Genomic DNA, 20,048 nt, shown 5'->3' on the forward strand with positions numbered 1-20,048 from the left:
GGGGAAAAGAGGGTTAAGTTGCGGAGAGGTGAAGGGGGGGTTGTAGAGAGAGTAGAGGGAGAAGAGGAGTTCAGTCTGGGAAGGCCTCTTGGAGGAGGTGAGTTTTAAGTAGGGTTTTGAAGAGGGGAAGAGAATCAGTTTGGCGGAGGTGAGGAGGGAAGGCGTTCCGGGACCATGGGAGGACGAGGCCCAGGGGTCGACGGTGGGATGGGCGAGACCGAGGGACGGCGAGGAGGCGGGCGGCAGAGGAGCGGAGCGTGCGGGGTGGGCGGTAGAAAGAAAGAAGGGAGGAGAGGTAGGAAGGGGCAAGGTGATGTAGAGCCTTGAAGCCTAGAGTGAGGAGTTTTTGTTTGGAGCGGAGGTCGATAGGCAACCACTGGAGTTGTTTAAGAAGGGGAGTGACATGTCCAGATCGTTTCTGCAGGAAGATGAGGCGGGCAGCGGAGTGAAGAATAGACCGGAGCGGGGCGAGAGAGGAAGGGAGGTCAGAGAGAAGGCTGACACAGTAGTCTAGCCGGGATATAACGAGAGCCCGTAGCAGTAAGGTAGCCGTTTGAGTGGAGAGGAAAGGGCGGATCTTGGCGATATTGTAAAGGTGAAACCGGCAGGTCTCGGTAACGGATAGGATACGTGGGGTGAACGAGAGAGACGAGTCAAGGATGACACCGAGATCACGGGCCCGAGAGACGGGAAGGATGGTCGTACCATCCACGGTGATAGGGAAGTCTGGGAGAGGACCGGGTTTGGGAGGGAAGATGAGGAGGATTAAGACTGAGAGTCCCATTTGGGACAGGGATTGGGTTCAACTTGATTACCTTGTATCTACCCCAGCATGTAGTACAGTACCTGGCATATAGGGCTTAAAAAATACCATAAAAAACCCAAAAAACAAAAAACACACTGGGCCCATATTCCCTAGAGGAAGAGAAGAGTGCCAGATGTGGAAAGTCATATCATCAGAACCCCTATAGAGAAACAGAAAAGACAGAAAAATTATGTTCCACTGACGCGTTAGAATAAAAATAGAGGAACAAACTCAGAATGATCTTGGAGGTGTCACTAGACTATTCACTGTATTGCTATATTGTACTTTCCCAAGTGCTTAGTACAGTGCTCCACTCACAGTAAGCACTCACTAAATACCATAGATCATTAAAGAAAATGAAAGCAACAAGATAGCCAACTTGTCAGAAAATACAGAACTATAGAATTAATTCACTCCAGATTCACCCTAGAGAACACCCGAGAGACTCAGATTCTATCTCAGGAGTATATCCGACATCTGATATATAGGTCTCATTCTGAGGCACTGTATCAACTGTATTTTCCTTCCAATTCACTCCCTTTCCCAAGGAGCTAGGTTAACCAAACAACCGCTTTCCATAGACTTATGTTCTCAAATGACAGAGCAATTTCTTTCCTTCCATTCGATTGTCACACTAGGAGTGACTGCCGGCACCTTTCTTAAGGGGATGGGAGAATTTAGAAGGTGGAATGCCGAAACTGAGTGACAGCCAGAAGAAAAAGCAACAGTAATAACAACAACAAATGTGGTATTTGTTGAGCATTTACTGGGTGCCACGCACTCTAAGCCCTGGGGTGGATTAAGCAAATAGGGTTGGACACAGTCCCTGATCCACGTGGGGCTCGGAGTCTCATTCCTCATTTTGCAGGTGAGGTAACTGGAGCCCAGAGAAATGAAGTGACTTGCCCAAGGTCACACAATAGACAAGAGTTAGAGCCAGGATTAGAACCCATGAATGTTTTGACTCCCAGGCCTTGCTCTATCCACTATGCACAGTGCTAATCCACATTTAACTCAAACTTAATTACACAGCGGAACAACTTTTCTTTCTGAAGAAAAGATGAGTTGTCAATGCCATAAGCCTTGCTACTCTCATTTAAAGAAATTTTCAAGAACTGGTACCCAGCTTTGAGTGTCATTATCAGTGCTTCTGGATAAGTACCTAGACTTGTGAGCTCCGATCAACTTCAGCTGAATGGCAAATTTCTCTAAGTGCCCACACCTGCACTTTTATGTGCATCACTGCAGTAGCAAAGGACTGGCAAAAACATCGGGTGCAGTTCAAATGGCTACATCTGTAGGCAAGCCATTTTGTGTCTGGAGAAAGGACAGTCAGACACAACCAGAGAAAGGCATTGACAGAGTGAGGCCACAAGCAATGATTTCAAAAACATGAGGTTGGTGGAGATGGAGGACACACAAAGTTTCACCAAATTCCCCCAAAATGGAACAGAGATGCCTTATGAGTCAATCAGTGGTATTTACTAAGCCCTGACTGTGTGCAGAGCACTGCCCTAAGCACTTGGGAGAGGACAAGGAGAAAGTAGTTCCTGAAAACTGTCCGTAAGAGGCCTTGGATACTGCTAGAAACAACCTAGGATGTTTCCTATAATTATCCAATATCGCCCTTTCACAAACCACATCAGAATACTGAAGTCTTTCAATAAAGTGTCTGGAACAAAGGTTGCTTGGACTAGATGACATTCCTAGAGGGTGTTCAAGGACATCAGGCATTATATAATGCTAATAATAATAATAATAACGATAATAATATTTGTTAAGCACTTAGTACTTTCCAAGCACTGTGCTTGGGGCAGACACAATACCTTCAGACCAGTCACAGTCCCTGCACTTAATGGGGCTAAGTCGACAGGAGAGATAAAACAGGTATCGGAACCCCATTTTCCAGATGAGAAAACTGAGGCCCAGAGCAATGAAGTCACCGAGCAGGTGAATGGCAGAGATGGGTTTGGAATCCAGGTCCTCTGACTCCCAGGCCTGGGCTCTTTCCACTAAACCATGCTGATCCAGCAACTCTATCAATACTTTCGCTTCAGTAAATGAGCCATTCCCCCCCTCCAGCTTGGCTGGCTGGAAAAGCGTGTAGCGTTCTGCACACAGTAAGTGCCCAGTAAATATGATTAACTGATACCATGAAAGGCTTTCCACTTGAATGACTGTCAGAAATCCAGATCAAAGCTGCTTCTTGACCCATTTCATGATAAAGCTCATCTTTTGCTGTATCTTGTCCTGTGACCAAAGTCTGGGAAATAAGATATATCACACCTCCCTATTAGTTTAGAAGAGCCAAATGGATTCAAACCTCAGTTTCCTCCCCAGTATGAATGCTATGTTATTTCCTGGATAATTTAACTGAGTTTCTACTCGAGCTTAGCAAACCTTAACAATATTAATAACATTAATAATCATTAACACTGAACTAAGAACTGATCAGACTTGGTTATTGTCCCACACAGTCTCTGTCCCAGGCTAAAGGAGAGAGGAAGACCCGGCAATGAATACCCATTTTACAGATGAAGAAACAGGCACAGAGAAGTTAAGTGACTTGCTCAGGGTCACAGTGCAGGCGACTGGTAGACTTGAGATTGAAACCTAGGTCCTCTGACTCCTAAGATCAGGCTTTTTCCACTAGGGCCCTTAGTGGATTTACAATCTGAAGATTTATAAGACACCTGAGTATTGCCTTCTATCCTGACAGAAATGGACTGCTGATGCACAAGGTCCTTTTCTAAGGCAGGAGATAACACTGATTCAGTGAAGAACTTCCAAATCATTGGATTCTAAACTGCAGAGTGCACAACTGATAATAGGCTACAATAATAGCAACTGATAAGGCATATTCTACCAACCCCTCCACCCCCATTTACCATGCACGTGTGTGCAAAAACCATAATCAGGGTTAGTGATTAGACATCAAGTATTACAAAAAAGTTTCTCAATAACACAGTGGTCTTTGCTAAGGTAAATGGCTCCCTCTGTCATCCCACCCTCTAATCTCCACCCACCCCCATGGTATAGTAGAACTGACTTTAAAATAAAAATTCCACTTGATGGTCCATTTCAATTAGATTACAGATTTGGGTTGTGGGGGAGTTGGATTAAAGTGCTTAGCACAATATTCTGTACATAATAGGGGCTTGATATCAATCACATTTGCTAACTGCTTACTGTGAGCAGAACACTGCACTAAGCATGTGGAAGAGCATAATAACAGAGTTGGTAGAAATGTTCCCTGCCCACAGTGAGCTCAAAGACCATTGATTGATTAAATGTACCAATTTATTTAGTACACTTTCAATTATGTTACTTCCCCCCACCACTAAACAATCTGATCTTTTTACAATTTTTCAGATTGAAATGTGAGATTGACATCTGGCTTTAAAAAGTTCAAACTTTCAACACTTGAAGATATTCCAATTCAAACAGAAACACAAGGTGCTAGTAACAATAACTGAATTTTAAAGAGAAATCAACATTAAATTGCATCGGACTTAGTCAATGGCTATTGAATAACGGGCCAAAGGTAGTATTTCTGATAATAGAGGTCCAAGGAGTTTAGTTCAATTTTAATGAACAGGGTCAAAATCAATTGAAATGATGAAATCCTAACAAATTCCTTTTTAAAATTCATCCACATTTTGCCTCTGGGCATAATAAACAAACATCAGAGTTACAGGGCTTATAAAGGTAAATTAACAAAATAGGAGAGAAAGTAACTGTCTATTCCTTCCATGAACATAATATCCTTCATCTATTTTGTAATTGTTTGCTAAGTGCCAGGGTAGAAATAAGTTAATCGGGTTGGACACAGTCCCTCCCTGTTCCTCAGAGCTCACAGTTGTACAGATGAGGTATTTGAGGCACAAAGAAGGTCTGCCCAAGGTCACCCAGCAGACAAGTGGCAGAGCTGGGATTAGAACTCAGTTCCTTCCGACTCCAAGGGCTCATGCTCGACCCATTAGGCCACACTGCTTCTCTATTTGAGCAACACACAGGAAAGAATATGCCAAATATCTTGGAACACTATGAACCTTGGCTCTAGACAGCCAAAATTCTAGATGTGAACTTGCCAATTCGAGTTTCAACCTGTCCATGCAATATGCTAGACTCTAAAAAAGCAAAATAAGCATTTCCTCCTTCCACATTTATAGGTATTTGCAAAGCTTAATGTCTCTAAAGCGATGAATTAGCATCAGGCTACCAATCTTCTAGGTAAGCACAGTTATTTATGACAGAAAAATAAGTAGCCAAAAACAACACTCAGAGAGACCCTATGGAGACTGCTCAGGTTTTTATGGTTTTATGGGACAAATAGCAAAATCTTCCTGGGGACCAGATGTACACATGACTAAGCATGTCCTCTAGACTTTACACTTTGTAATATGCAGGGAACTTGCCTGCTAATTCTGTTGTGTACTGTATTCTACCAAATGCTTAGCAATAATTACGGTCTTTGTTAAGCACTTACTATGTGCCAGGCACTGTTCTAAGTGCTGGGGTGGTTACAAGTAAATCTAGTTGGACACAGTCTCTGTCTTGTAAAGGACTCACAGTCTTCATACAATTTTACAAATGAGGTAACAGGCACAGAGAAGTTAGGTGACTTGCCCAAAACCACCCAGCAGACAGGTGGAAGATTTGGGATTAGAACCCCTGACCATCTGACTCCCAGGCTTGTGCTAGAGCCATGCTAGAGCCACGACGCCATGCTGCTCTTCAGTACAGTACAGTGCTCTGGCCATAATAAATGCTCAATAAATACTCGATTGAATATGGCCTAAAAAGCTGGTTAAAATTATTGACTGAGACCAAGTATAAGGACCACATTTGCAGGTGAGATGTCTGCCTGCTTGCTTTTTACATTGCCCTGGAATTCCCTGCTCCCTTAGGGTCAAAGAAAAAACTTGGAAGGTAATTCCAATGGTTAGGTCTGTGTTTTAAGAAGGGAAAGACACCATAATCAATTACTGTTTACTTGTTCTTAGACCCTTCTCCTCCCTTTGCTATTGATTCCTGAATCTTAGGTGACTTCTAGTGCCTGTTCCCTGTTGTCTAGAATTTATTCCTCTCTTCTAAAGTGTCTGATTCTGAATGTCAGAGAGAGCATGAGCCTGGAAGTCAGAGGACCTGGGTTCTAATCCTGACCCTGCCAAGTACTTGCTATGTGACCTTGGGCAAGTCATTACACTTCTCTGGGCCTCAGTTCCCTCAACTGTAAAAGGGGGTTTTCATGCCTGTTCCCCTTCCTACTTAGACTTTGTCCAACCTCCTCCTCCTCATGAATAGTATTGAGTGGTTACCGTATGCAGAGCCCTATCCAAAGTGCTAAGGAGAGTACAAGGCAATAGAGTTGATAGACACACTCCCTGCCCACAATGAGTTTACAGTGTAGAGAGGGAGGCAAACATTAATTTGAATGAATCAGCGTGGCTCAGTGGAAAGAGCACAGGTTTGGGAGTCAGAGGTCATGAGTTTGAATCCCGGCTCTGCCACTTGTCAGCTGTGTGACTGTGGGCAAGTCACTTAACTTCTCTGTGCCTCAGTTACCTCATCTGTAAAATGAGGATTAACTGTGAGCCTCATGTGGGACAACCTGATGACCCTGTATCTATCCCAGTGCTTAGAACAGGGCTCTGCACATAGTAAGCACTTAACAAATACCAACATTATTATTATATACTATTTATAGATACATATCAACCTAATTAACTTCTACCTACCCTAGACCTTAGCATTTGACACATAGTATTTAACAAATACAGTAACAACAACAATAAGGGTCTGTCTGACCAATCAAGGGCATTTATGGAACACTTACTATGTATAGAACACTGCACTAAGTGCTTGGTAAAGTACAAGAGAGTAAGTGGACATGTTTCCTGCACATACTGAGCTTACCACTTATTCTGAAGTTCAATTCAGCACATAGCATACATTCATTCAATAGTATTTATTGAGCGCTTACTATGTGCAGAGCACTGTACTAAGCGCTTGGAATGTACAAATCTGTAACAGAGACAGTCCCTGCCATTTGACGGGTTTACAGTCTAATCTCATCACAGCTCCTCTCAGCATATACAAAAATGCTCAATAAAGACCTTTACTGCTACCACTAGACTATAACACCTAAGTTCATTCCTTCAATTGTATTTATTTAGTGCTTACTATGTGCAGAGCACTTTACCAGGCACTTGGTACAGTACAATAGACACTTTCCCTGCCCAAACCGAGTTTACAAAGTTGAAAAACTGAAGTCCGTGATGGCCACTCCAAAAGCAGTATGGCCTAGTGGGACATGCCTGGGAGTGAGAAGAACCTGGGTTCTAATCCCACCTCCATCACTTCTCTGCCGAGTGACCTTGGGCAAGTCACATCACTTCTCTGGGCCTCAGCTCCCTAATGTGCAATATGAGGATGAAGACTGTGAGCCCTACATGGGACGGGGACTGAGTGCAACCCGTTTTCCTTTCCCCAACTCAGCGCTTAGTACACTGCCCGGTACATAGTAACAGCTTAACAGATACCATTATTTACTATAATTCACTATTAGGTTAAAATAAATAAATGGAATTCATGCTCTGGCAAAAATAAGAGACCATAAAATTGAGACATACATTATAAACCACTTCTTCCGCATCACTGGGGTTCAGATACCCAGAGATGGTACTTCATCACCCTCCATACCACTACAGCAGAATCCATTAGACCGAAAGAATCTCTAGGACTGCTTCCGGACAGCAGAATGGAAGTGAAAATTCAGTCCAATGGATACACCTGTACCTGTTCCACTGCTGGTCGTACGGGGATGGTGTCCTCGCTAGCTGGGAACAGCCCGGTTCCTCTGCGGAGTTGCGGCAGACCCCTGTTCTTCTAGCTAGCCATGGCCGAGACCCTCAGGAGTCCATGTCTCCCACTCCCATACTTGCCGGGACTTTTCTGACTCAGCCCTACAGCTGCCACTGCAGCCCCCTGTGAAAAGCTTCACTAATCAGCCTTATTCTTTGCACCTGCAAAACTCCTACCCCCAGCTGAAGCTCCGGGCATCTAATTCAGCAATTACTTCAGGAAACTGTTTGGTTATATTTAACTAAAGACCGTCTTTCACCTCTACTAGCCAATTATTCAACTGGTGTTTTTCTGAAACAGTAACTGTAGAAGCGGAATGAAAAAGGTGGCTTATGCTTACTTTATGGACCTTCTTTTTATTTATAAAACATTTTAATCAATCAGTGGTATTTACTGAGCTTTCACTGAGTGGAGAACTCTGTACCTAGCTCTTGGCAAAGTACAATACAGAGTTGGAAGACACATTCCCTGAACACAACGAGCTTACAGTCTAGATGGGCAGTTGGACATTAACTGGCAGTTGGAAATGAATAAAGATATTAATATAATTATGGATATGTACATAAGCGCTGTGGTGCTGAGGGTAGGGTGAATATCACGTGCTCAAAGGGTATATAGAGCCAACTGCACAGGTGACACAGAAGGGAGGGGGAGTTGGGGAAACAAGGGGTTAATTCAACCATTTAATCAGGGAAGGCCTATTGAAGGAGCTGTGTCCTCAATAAGAGAAGGAACATGGCCTAATGTTACCTAAATCAGAGGACCTGAAGTCTAATTCTGGCTCCACCACCTACCTGCTGTGTGACCCTGGGCATGTCACTTCTCTGTGACTCAGTGACCTCATCTATAAAATGGGGATTAAGACTGTGAGCCCTCTGTGGGACAGGGACTGAGTAAACTCATTACGGGCAGGGAATGGGTCTGCTAATTGTATTGTTCTCTCTCAGGTGCTTAGTAAAGTGCTCTGCACATAGTAAGCATTCAATAAATACCACTGATTATCTTGTATCTACCCTGGTGAGTAGTACTGTTTGGCACCTAATAAGCGCTTAAATACTATTTAAAAAATGGCCTCATGTTTTCAGTCAGTAGTATTTATTGAGCCCTTTCTGTGTGCAGAACACTGTACTAAGCACTTAGGAGAGTACAACAGAAAATAAACAGACCCATTCCCTGCCCACAACAAGCTTATAGTATAGAGTGGAAGATAGGCATTAATATAATAATGTTAATAATAATGATGTTGGTATTTGTTAAGCGCTTACTATGTGCAGAGCACTGTTCTAAGCGCTGGGGGAGACACGGGGGAATCAGGTTGTCCCACATGGGGCTCACAATCTTAATCCCCATTTTACAGATGAGGTAACTGAGGCCCAGAGAAGTTAAGTGACTTGCCCAAAGTCACACAGTTGACAAGTGGCGGATCCGGGATTAGAACTCATGACCTCTGACTCCAAAGCCCATGCTCTTTCCACTGAGCCACACTGCTAATACATAAAATTACAGATGGGTACATAAGTGCTATGAGGCTGGGAGGAGGGATGTATAAAGGGAGCAAGTCAGGGTGATGCAGAGGATGGGGGAGAAAAGGAAATAGGGCTTAGTCAGGGAAGACCTCTTGGAGGAGATGTGCATTCAATGAAGCTTTGAAGGGGTGGAGAGCGATTGTCTGTCAGATGTGAGGAGGGAGCACTTCATTCAGTCATATTTACTGAGCACTTACAGTGTATAGAGCACTATACTAAGCGCTTGGAAAGTTACACCGAAGCTGATGTGTACTTCTGTGAATACCAGTTAGCAAATGTTGATAAAACTCCAATTTGGGCTCCTTACCCATTCAACTGCTGAATCATATCTTATGTCATTAATGTAGAGCTCTATTTAGGATCCCAAACCTCAAAACGCATGACGAACTATCTATCATTCTGACTGCTCTACTGAGGATGGAAACATGGTTATAAAGATGCCAATTCTCTGACAACCATGAGACCCTTCCAACCTTTGAGCTGAATCTTGCATGACCTTTGAAAACATCTGCTCAGGATCTGGAAATAATTTTTGTGACATATAATCCATATCTGAAATCCACAAGCAATTAGGCTTTGTTGTAACATGGTGCATTTGAGAGGCTTTCAGCCCAAACATACATAATTAAAAAAAAATTACAAATCAATCACCGATAAAGCATTTCAGTACAATGTGGCTACCTGCAGCTAACTTAAAGGCAGAGAGGCAAAGCATTTCAGTAGTGAAAACACCCCGTGGAGTCTAAATACAAATAATGAGTGAATTGATTATATTTCTAATTGATAAAGTGACATCAATTTTCTTGTAAATGGTAAATCCTTGGAGAGTGTAGGCATCTGCCATGCATCCAGGTGAGGATTGTAAACGTTTATTAAAATAGAAATTTGACTATTTTACCAAGGCAAAGACCTTGAAGAAACCCCAAACCCAAATTAGGTGTTCTAATTTTAAGGTGATCCACTGTTTTGTGCCATCAAAACCTGCCATAGGAAATCCAAAGCTGTATGGTTAAAGAGTGGAAAGGACATGAGGCTGTAAAACATCTTTGGGGAATAAAGGTGTTATGAGTATCAGAAATACCCAAAAAGTGCTTTTGATTATTTCTTTACTAAATCCTGGGGAATAAAAGGGAAAATTTAAACTCAATTTGTGACATTTATATGCTGCCAAGAAACACCAAAATAACTGTAGAGAATATCTAGAAATGGAGCAAAATCTGCTACTCTGAAATCAATGACGCAAATTTTTTTTTTCTAAACTGTCTACAAAGTTAAAAGCCTAACAATTAGGGAATCTGTATTTACCAACAGAACACTCCTTTCCACTAAAGTAACCAAATACTAACACCATGACCCAACAATGAAATGAGCAATTTTCTTCAGGACATTATTAATAAGCAATATATTACTTTAAAGAAAGCATTATATGGACAGCGCAAAAGCCATGAACTCTTACTGGAGAAAAGCACTATTCATTATTTGTTCATTCCTTCTAGACTGTAAGCTTGTGTGCAGGAAATGTGCCTGTTATATTGTTAGAATATATTCTCCCAAGTGCTTAGTACAGTGCTCTGCACAGAATAAGTGCTCAATAAATGATTGATTGATTTACTGAATATGCAGCTTGCATTTGGTGTATCGTCTCTTTAGAAGTTTGATCCATATTAGCTAATTCTGAATAAATAACCTAGAATTTCCTTTTGTCGATAATTGATCTTGCAAATAGAATTAGGGAACCTAAGGGAATAAGCAATTATGTTATTTTCCATTTCTGATGTAGGAGGAATACTACTTTTGAAATAACCATCCTAAGGTTACACAGAAACAGAATAGCCATCCCATACATTTTTTCATTTGATGATAAGCTAAAGTTATTAAAAAAAAGGCTATTTGGATCAAAGGACCAGGCTAACTGCTACACAACTGGAAATATAATATTAGAGGAAAGTTAATTCCAAGAAAAGAGAAATAAAAGAGCGCAGATCCTGGCAAAAGTTTTCCATTGTTTAAGAAGATGATCCTGGTAATTCTACTTCATTTGGGATATATCGAGTTAAAAGTGCTGCACACAAGCTTAAATCAGCTTGGCTCTTCCAAGATCTTCGATCCAACACCTTTCCCTAAGATCTAGGCATGGTGACAATCTCTGGGGAGCTCAAGGTAAGACGGGTTGTGTGCTGAGGGCTGAAAGAGCAGAAAGACAGACTGAATAAAAAAGTAGGGGGAAATAAAAGACAAAGACAAAGGGAGAAGGTGGACAAGAGGAAGATTATATTGAAATGTCATTCATCAGTTGTCTAAGACACAATTACTCTCCTCCACTTCAAAACCTTATTTAAGGCACATCTCCCCCAAGAGCCCTTCCCAGACTAAGCCCCATTTTTCCTCATCTGCCACTCCCTCCTGCATTGCCCTGACTCGTTCTCTTTGCTCTTCTCCCCCACCAGCCCCATAATATTTATGTATATATCTGTAATTTATTTATTCATATTAATATCTGTCTCCACACCCAGCCCGCAGGCTGTAAGCTTACAGTGGACAGGGAATGTGTCTGTTTACTGTTGTAGTGTACTCTCCCAAGTGCTTAGTACAGTGCTCTGCATACAGTAAGCGCTCAATAAATACAACCGAATTAATGAATTGATCAATCAGTGGTAGAAACAGTTGGTAGTTACAGAAGTAAAGCTCACAGAAGTAAAGGATTTGGTACCACACGAAGCTCAGCTGTGAGGCTCCTACGTTGAGGTCTAAGGCATGAAGTCAGTCAGTCCATTGTCATTATTGAGTGCTTAGTGTCTGCAGAACAACACTAAGGTAAATGAGCAGTACCTGAGGCAAGTCGCATTCTCAATTCTCTAAGCTATTTTCACTTAGTGAGATCTGAAATAAATGCTGCCCACTCTTGCATTCTGTATTGGCAAAAAATTATGGTGCGCAATATTAAATTTCAGGAGAAAAAAATGTTATTGAATTGACAGACTCAAGAGAACAGATGTTAGCGCCATCATTTAGGGTGTCAATCGTATTTATTGAGCACTTACTGTGTGCAGGGCACCGTACTACATTCTTGTGAGAGTACTGCATAACAATACAATGGACACATTACCAGCCCACAGTGAGTTTACAGTCTAGAGGATGTCAAAGAATTGGCCTAACCTTGGCAAGAAAAATGTGCATTGTAGGCACGGAATGTGTCTACCAGCTCTGTTGTACTCTCCCAAGTGTTTAGCTCAGTGCTCTGCATGTAGTAAGTGCTCCATAAAAACCACTGATCAATTGATTCAGCAGTGTACTAATATATCAAAGGAAGAGAAGCCCCTCTGGATAAACCCTTGTGTCCTTTCCAGTTGAAGTTTCTCTGACTGAACTTATAAGAGCAGCAACCTGATTCCAAATTTCATACAGGATATGCCTGATAAGAATGTTGTTTTCCCAAAACAACAAAAAAATAAGGAAAAAACACAGCACTTTAAAGCTAATTTAACAAAACGCTTCCGCTACATTGTCAGCAGCAGATTTCCAGCACCATTTACACAAAACTACTATCTGTTTCAGTAAATACAATAAAACATTCAGCCTTAATCTTATTCATAGTTTTCAAAACCTACTTTGTGAATTTATACAGCATGATTAAGAATGACTACTCTGAACTATCCAAGGGTGCTAAGAATGATCTAAGCTAGAATGAAAATGCAATCTAATTAAACCAGATTGAAAGACGTAAGAGTATATTAAAGGTCGGCATCATCCTTTGAAATTTTCTCCAGTAATATAATTTAGATGGATACCACACTTACCAAGTCCCAAACCATTGAGAAACAAAACAAAAATAAAGGTGCAGAGAGAACCAATTACGTTTAACGCGATCTCAGCAAACGACTCTATCCTGTTTGATGATGGATGAACAAGGAAATGCCAAGAGCGAGACTTTTATACCTAAAAATATTTAAAATACTGTTTTGAATTCCAAGCTCAATATGCTTGTAACTTTTTAGAACTGAATATTGTAAGGCAGGTGGTTGTTTGACTGGAGCCATGATAAGCCCTGATAGATCAAAGCAAAACTAGAATAGGCCTAATAAGTTTTAGTTGTCTTATTTTTCCACATTTGTAGCTTAGAGTTTTCCTTTAGACTGTAAGCTCATTGTGGGCAGTGAGAGTGTCTGCACAGTGTTCACAGTTAGTACTGCACACAGTAAGTGCTCAATAAATATTACTTATGGATTGATTACTTGGATGGCTCCACAGAAATCCCACACATCTGAAAAGTAACCAATTCACACCATTTGAACCTGAGAGAACTGACTCTCAAATGCTATAAGGAGGGAATCAATTTTGTGGGACTGAATCAAGTCTCGATATTTCCCGGCTTTTCTTCAATCTTCCAGTTTCCCAAAAATGAAAGTTGTCATTGCGGTTGTGTTGATGACCGAATCTCTCACTGCACTTTATTTTGTAAACCGATGGTCTGTTATCAGAATCGACGAACCTTGTGATACGAGAAGCAGTGTGGCCTAGCGGACAGAGCACGGCCCTGGTAGTCAGAGGACTTGGATCCTAATCCAGGCTCTGTCACCTTTTTGCTGGGTGACCTTGGGGAAGCCACTTAACTTCTCTGCTTCTCAGGTCCTTCAACTTCAATGCCTGTTCTTCTTCTACTTAAGGCTGTGAGCTCCAAGTGGAGCAGGGATGGTGTCCAACCTGATTAACTTATACCTTTTGATTAACTCTGTTATATTGTACTCTCCCAAGAACTTAGTACAGTGCTCTGCAAACAGTAAGTGCTCAATAAATTCAATTGATTGATTGAATCAATAATATTTATTGAATGTGTACTGTATGCAGAACACTGTACTAAACTCTGACTAAACTACAGTGCAGAGGGATAGGTAGACATAAGCCTACCCTCAAGGACTTTATCTACCTACTGTTTAGCAAAGAGTAAACACTTTACAAATATCCAATCAATCAAATGCATTTATTCAGTGCTTGCTGTGTGAACAGCACTGTACTAAGTGCTTTGGAGAATACAATATAACAGACACATTCCCTGTCTACAGCAAGCATACAGTCTAGAATCTACGGTCTAAACGATTAACAAATACCCCAATTACTATTATTGTTCTTATGGTAAATCTCACAGAAGGAAAAACCTTCAAGGATAGAAACATATTCAATATACAAACAGAAACAGCTGGTAAACCTTAGATCCACTTTGGACAAACTAGCTTGAATGGTTAGGGTCTGTATAAATCAATACCATGGATGGGTAATCAAAAATTGGAACAATTCACATTACGATTTTTCTGAATCACAGCTAGAACTTCAGCCTTCTAAAAACAAATCCAGTTCAACAAAAAACAGGAGACTAAATTATTCAAGGCTCACCCTGTCATCATTTCAATTGGCGTGTGTTTAAAACTGCTGTTACTCCTATGCACCAAAAAAGTAGGATGGAAAACAAATCCCTGAAAATCTCTTTATTCACAAAGGACAAAAAAATCTGGTCCATATTGTCCAAAAATTATATATAAATAACTCTCATCATCCCTAGCTCAGAGATACTGTTCTGCTAGTCCCCTCCTCATTGTTTCTTGGGAATTTCTGGGTATTTTTAATCCACCAGGATACATCAAAGGTGTACCATGAAATCAAAGCCCTGACAGGTTTAGGAATCATTTTAAATCACTCTTACTTTAAGGCCAAGAGCAGACATCTTCATGCCTGCACGTTGTTGTTATTGTTTTTTGCTACGGCTCCCTAATTTCAAAAGCCGAAATGATGAATGTGATCTCAAAAAGACACTTGAGTTACTGCCTGCTTCAAGGAAGAACACGTCAAATCAACCACAAATAACTGACTAGCCAGCAAGAGTGCTAACATTAAAAGGCAACTTCAACTTGTGCCTGTCCTATTATTTCCCCCAAACCCAGCTTTTATTTTTCTGAAATGGAAAAACCATTATGGAGGTGGGAAGAAAAATATCGAAGGACTCCCTGATTAATCTCAGGGAGCTCTAACAAAAGGCTCATTACAGATGGAGCATAACCCAGCAACTGCACCTGAAACATGCTAATCGACCCCACCATACAAACAAAACCTCTGGGTTTTTTTGTAGCTAGTCTTCAACCTCATAGCCAGGTCTACTTATCCAATACTTTAAAACTCAAAAAGAGCTGAAAGATCTCCCAACCACCTTCTACGTTTAAGATAAAAGCACCACTCAAAGCGTAGTACACACAAGGACAGGAGAGAAGAAAGACTGTGCTTACTTCGAAAATGTTCAGAAGCATAATAATAGACATCCTCGTAGCCCTCTTGGTAATCCTCTTCTGGCAGGTACTTTTTTCCTTTTCTCCTCCTAGATCTCCTGATTTGCTTGACAAAACCCAAGAAGCGCTCCATTTCTCTCATTCACCTCCACTGCCAGCCTGCTTCCCCTTTTTGCCAGCCTAAACCAACAGCTAAGCTTCACAAAGAACTGCTTAAGCAGGAAGGGACAATAAGAAGAAAAAAAAAAAGCTGGGAAGCAGAACTCTTTCAATCGCCTTGGTGATGCCCTAAAAAGGGGTGATCATTTCAGTTTTGCAAAGGCGCTACCCTTTTCTCTTAAAAACATCTCTCCTTCACAACCCCAGACGGAAAGGTTTTCCGATAAAAGATAAAGAGATTATCTCGAAAAGCCAAAGGGGGGAAGAGGGGAAGCAGAGAATTCCATCTTGAGATGCTCTAAGTGGAACGGAACAAAGTTCAAGAGCTTTGGCTAGCGGCAAGAGGAATCCCGGCACTAGGATTTCACTCTCCGATTTCTCCATCGTTTGAAGAGGAGCAGGGGCGATGGAGAGGGATGTACGGAGGGAATGGGGGGAGAGGGGAAGGAGGGGGCGGGGATACACGTTATTCGATAGGCTGAACCACATCTGACAACAGAACCCGGGCTTTTCCCTGCTGGCTAATCACCCTTTCCCTGCACCCACTCTCCGCCGACATATGTTTAAGCCACCATTAGGTTTCCCTTTGTTCAGAGAGAGGCCAACGCCGATGCCCTCTCTATGCTCTTCCACATATTATATTAATGAGTGGCAGCATGGTTTCATCCATCTCCCATGCCAGCTTTGCAGGGACCAGTGTGGCCGCTTGTGTTAATTGGAGCAGCAGGAACAAGGCTGAGCAGCTGCTTAAAAACGCCACGTTTACCCACTGGGTATTGATGGATTCCAATTGTTATTGGCTCCAATATGAAAATGCGCTTCTCTGAAAGGCCCTCCGTAGGCTGCGACAGCGAGCGAATAAAGAGCGCTCCGGCTTTGAAGGACGGACACTAGAAAAAAGGACTCGGCGGCCAATCCCGGCTGACTTGTGAAACTTTAAAAACCAAGCCACAGCCACCCAGCGAGGAGACCGGAATTTTTCCTGGAGGATGAGGAATGCGTTTTTAGATGGAGCTCACCTCTTGAGCTTCCTTTCACTCTGCGCTTGCCAGCAGTCTTTGACATATGACTGTAATTTCAAACGTAACAGCAAGGTTTGCTCAAATTCAGCAGAGGTGTGCAATTAGTAGAGCTTTTCTCAATCCGGTGTGAATGGTTTGCTGTCTCTCCCTCCCTCCCTATCAGGAAACCTCCAGGGAAAATTCTGGAATGAAATTCATCATGTCAAACTCACAAAGAGCTTAGGAAACTCAAGGATGAGAATTCCCCCAATTGGTTCTTAATAAAAAGGAAGCAGCATAGCCTAGCACAGGCCTGGGAGTCAGAAGGACCTAGGTTCTAATCCTGGCTCTACCACTTGTCTGCTGGGTGACCCTGGGCAAGTCACTTCATTTCTCTGTTCCTTAGTTACCTCATCTGTAAAATGGGGGTTAAGATCATGAGCTCCATGTGAAACAGGCACTCTGTCCAACCTGATTTGCTTATATACACCCCAGCACTTAGTACAGTGCCTGGCACAAGTAAGTGCTTAATACCACTATTATTAGTAGTCTCATTAGCAATGTTATTACCATTATCAATTTTATTATTAAAGCCCAGGCCTGGGAGCCAGAGGATCTGGGTTCTAATGCCGGCTCTGCCATTTTCCTGCCTTGGGCAAATCACTTAACATCTCTGTGCCTCCAATTCTCCATCGATAAAATGGGGATTCAACACCTGGTCTCCTTCCTACTAAGACTATGAGTCCCAGGTCGGTCAGGGAGTGATTCCTGCTTGTCTTGTGACTATACCAATGTTTAATACAGTGCTTGGCACACAATAGGGAAGCAGCATGGTCTAGTGGCTAGAGTCTGGGCCTGAGTAAGAAAGACCTGGGTTTTAATCCCAGCTCTACCACCTGTCTTCTGGGTGACAATGGGCAAGTCGTTTCACTTCTCTGGACCTCAGTTCCCTCATCCGTAAAATGGGGAATAAGACTGTGAGTCCTATGTGGGACAGGGACTGTGACCAACCCAATTAGCTTGTATCTACCCCAGTGTTTAGAACAGTGCTTGACACATAGTAAGCATTTAACAAATAGCATTACTCCGATCATCAGACCAAACTTATACCTGATCCTGGATGGGACCACTTTTTTTTAAGTCATTGTGTTCCCCTTAGTGATTTTTGTTCCACCTTGACTTCGAAGTGGACAACACAGTGGACCCCTCGCAGTCAGAGGTGGAACTATTCAATTATGTGCTGTCTCACTCCATCCACAGGAAACTGAAAAACCTACAGGTCCCTTTAATACTTCCAAACACTTCACTTTTCTGGGAGACTTCCTCGTTTGTGCCTCAGCAACGAGGCTGGAAAATGAGACGATCCTTAAAGCATGGCAAAAAGATGCAATTAAAGTTTTGTGTAAGCAATCATTTGTTCTGAAACTTTTCATTTCTGATTTCTTCATTTGGCTGAATCAAGAATAACAAAATACTGGCGCCTGTGCTTTCGTTAAAAAGGTGGATACTACTGTCTGCAAATATTTGCCATGCTTACTGGTATAATAGCACACAATTTAAATAATTACTTTAGTAAACTCCTTTTCGTTCATATCTGTAGATATGAATATTAACTACAAGGTGAAATGAAAGACAGAAGAGATTATTCTACTCTGTAAATAAAAGACAGGAGTAAACACAAAATAATTTCAAAACCCAGGATGAGTATTCAGTGGTAATCATGGGGTAAAATTTTAAATTTAGCCAAAAGAAAGGGGATTTCCATGCCCAGTAAGAGCCAAGCTGAATCATGGAGGTGGAATCATTATCATACATTAACTAAGCATCCACTATCAAATCAAAACACTGTCAAGGTGTTTAACTCACACACACACTTATATAAAGGAGAGAGCGGAAGAGAGAGAGAGAGAGTTAACGCCAATTATTCTCCTTGTGGGCAGGGAATCTGTCTATTTATTGTGGTACTCTCCCAAACGCTTTGTTCATTCAATCGTATTTATTGAGTGCTTACTTTGTGCAGAGCACTGGACTAAGCACTTAGCCCAGTGTTCTGCACACAGTAAGCGCTCAGTAAGTGCAATTAAATGAATCCTGAGGGGTGTGACAGTGAGATGCTAACCAAGTGCAAAGGATATGACTGAAAAGATCTAATCAATCAGTCAATGATATTTACTGAGCACGTACTGCGTGGGCAGAGCACTGTACTACGCACTTAGAAGAGTACAATACAACAGATGTGTTCCCTGCCCACAAGGAGCTTAGAGTTTAGCGGGAGAGACAGATATTAACGTAAATGAATAAATTACATTATATGTGCATGAGTTCTGTGGGCTTATATTTCACATAGAGAAGCAGCATGGCCTAATGGATAGAGCATAGGCCTGGAAGTCTGCAGGACCCGAGTTCTAACCCTGGCTCCGCCACTTGTCTGCTCTGTGACTTTGAGCAAGTCACTTCCCTTCTCTGGGCCTCAATTCCCTTAACTGTAAAATGGGAATTAAGACTCTGAGCTTATTACCTACCCCAGTGCTTAGTATAATCATCATCATCATCATCATAATTGTGGTATTTAAGCACTTACTATTTGCTACGCAATGTACTAAGTACTGGGGTGGATACAAGCAAATCTGGTTGGACACAGTTCTTGTACAGTTCCTAGTACAAGGTAAATGCTTAAAAAATACCATAAAAAACACCAAAACCCCCCTAAAAACATTGGAGTATGTAAATTCACTCAGTCCCGCCATTAGGCATTTGGGATAGAACACTATTGTGGAATTAAGGAACGCTTTTCCAATAATGCATGCCTATCTGGATACCGCAAAATGTGATGATAGAAGAAACAGTTCTGTGCATATGAGGGGCATCATACAGTACGTAGAGCAACAAAATTCAAGGCGGTAAAGCAGCACAGGGTAGTGGATAGAGCATGGGCCTTGGAGTCAGAAGGTTCTAATCCCAGCTCTGCCACTTGTCTGCTGGGTGACCTTGGGCAAGTTACTTCACTTCTCTGGGTCTCAGTTACCTCTTCTGTACAATGGGGACTTTTTTTATATGGTATTTCTTAAGCACTTTCTATGTTCCAGGCACCGTTTTAAGTACTGGGGTAGATACAAGTTAATCAATTTGGACACAGTCCCTGACACACATGGGGCTCCTAGTCTTATTCACATTTTTACAGATGAGGAAACTAAGATCCAGAGAAGTTAAGTGACTTGCCCAAGTAAGTAACACAACAGGCAATTGGTGGATTAAGACTTTGAGCCCCATGTGGGACAAGGAATGTGTCCAAATTGATTAACTTGTATCTACCCCAGCGCTTACAACAGTGCCTGGAACATAGTAAGTACTTACATATCAGGTTTTGTGTTTTTTTTGTTTTTTAAATAAAGGTTCTTCAGAAACACAATTCCTGTGT

General features: G+C 41.9%; 1 protein-coding gene across 9 annotated transcripts in view; it reads right to left on the reverse strand.

The window, feature by feature from the left end:
• Window positions 1-20,048, reverse strand: part of GRIP1 (glutamate receptor interacting protein 1) — a 295,062-nt gene that overhangs the window by 173,180 nt on the left and 101,834 nt on the right. For 7 of the 9 annotated variants that reach the window (XM_039914131.1, XM_029078770.2, XM_039914130.1 and 4 more), the window contains exon 1: window positions 15,471-15,945. The exons of 1 other annotated variant lie outside the window; for it this stretch is intronic. In XM_039914131.1, coding sequence (XP_039770065.1) covers window positions 15,471-15,612 — 142 coding nt within the window. In that variant the 5' untranslated portion in view covers window positions 15,613-15,945. Of the gene's footprint in view, window positions 1-15,470; window positions 15,947-20,048 lie in introns of those variants that run through there. One more of the 9 variants, XM_039914128.1, reaches the window with a different exon arrangement.

Source organism: Ornithorhynchus anatinus, chromosome 14 (assembly GCF_004115215.2).
Source record: "Ornithorhynchus anatinus isolate Pmale09 chromosome 14, mOrnAna1.pri.v4, whole genome shotgun sequence".
In the NCBI taxonomy this organism is placed as follows: domain Eukaryota; kingdom Metazoa; phylum Chordata; class Mammalia; order Monotremata; family Ornithorhynchidae; genus Ornithorhynchus; species Ornithorhynchus anatinus.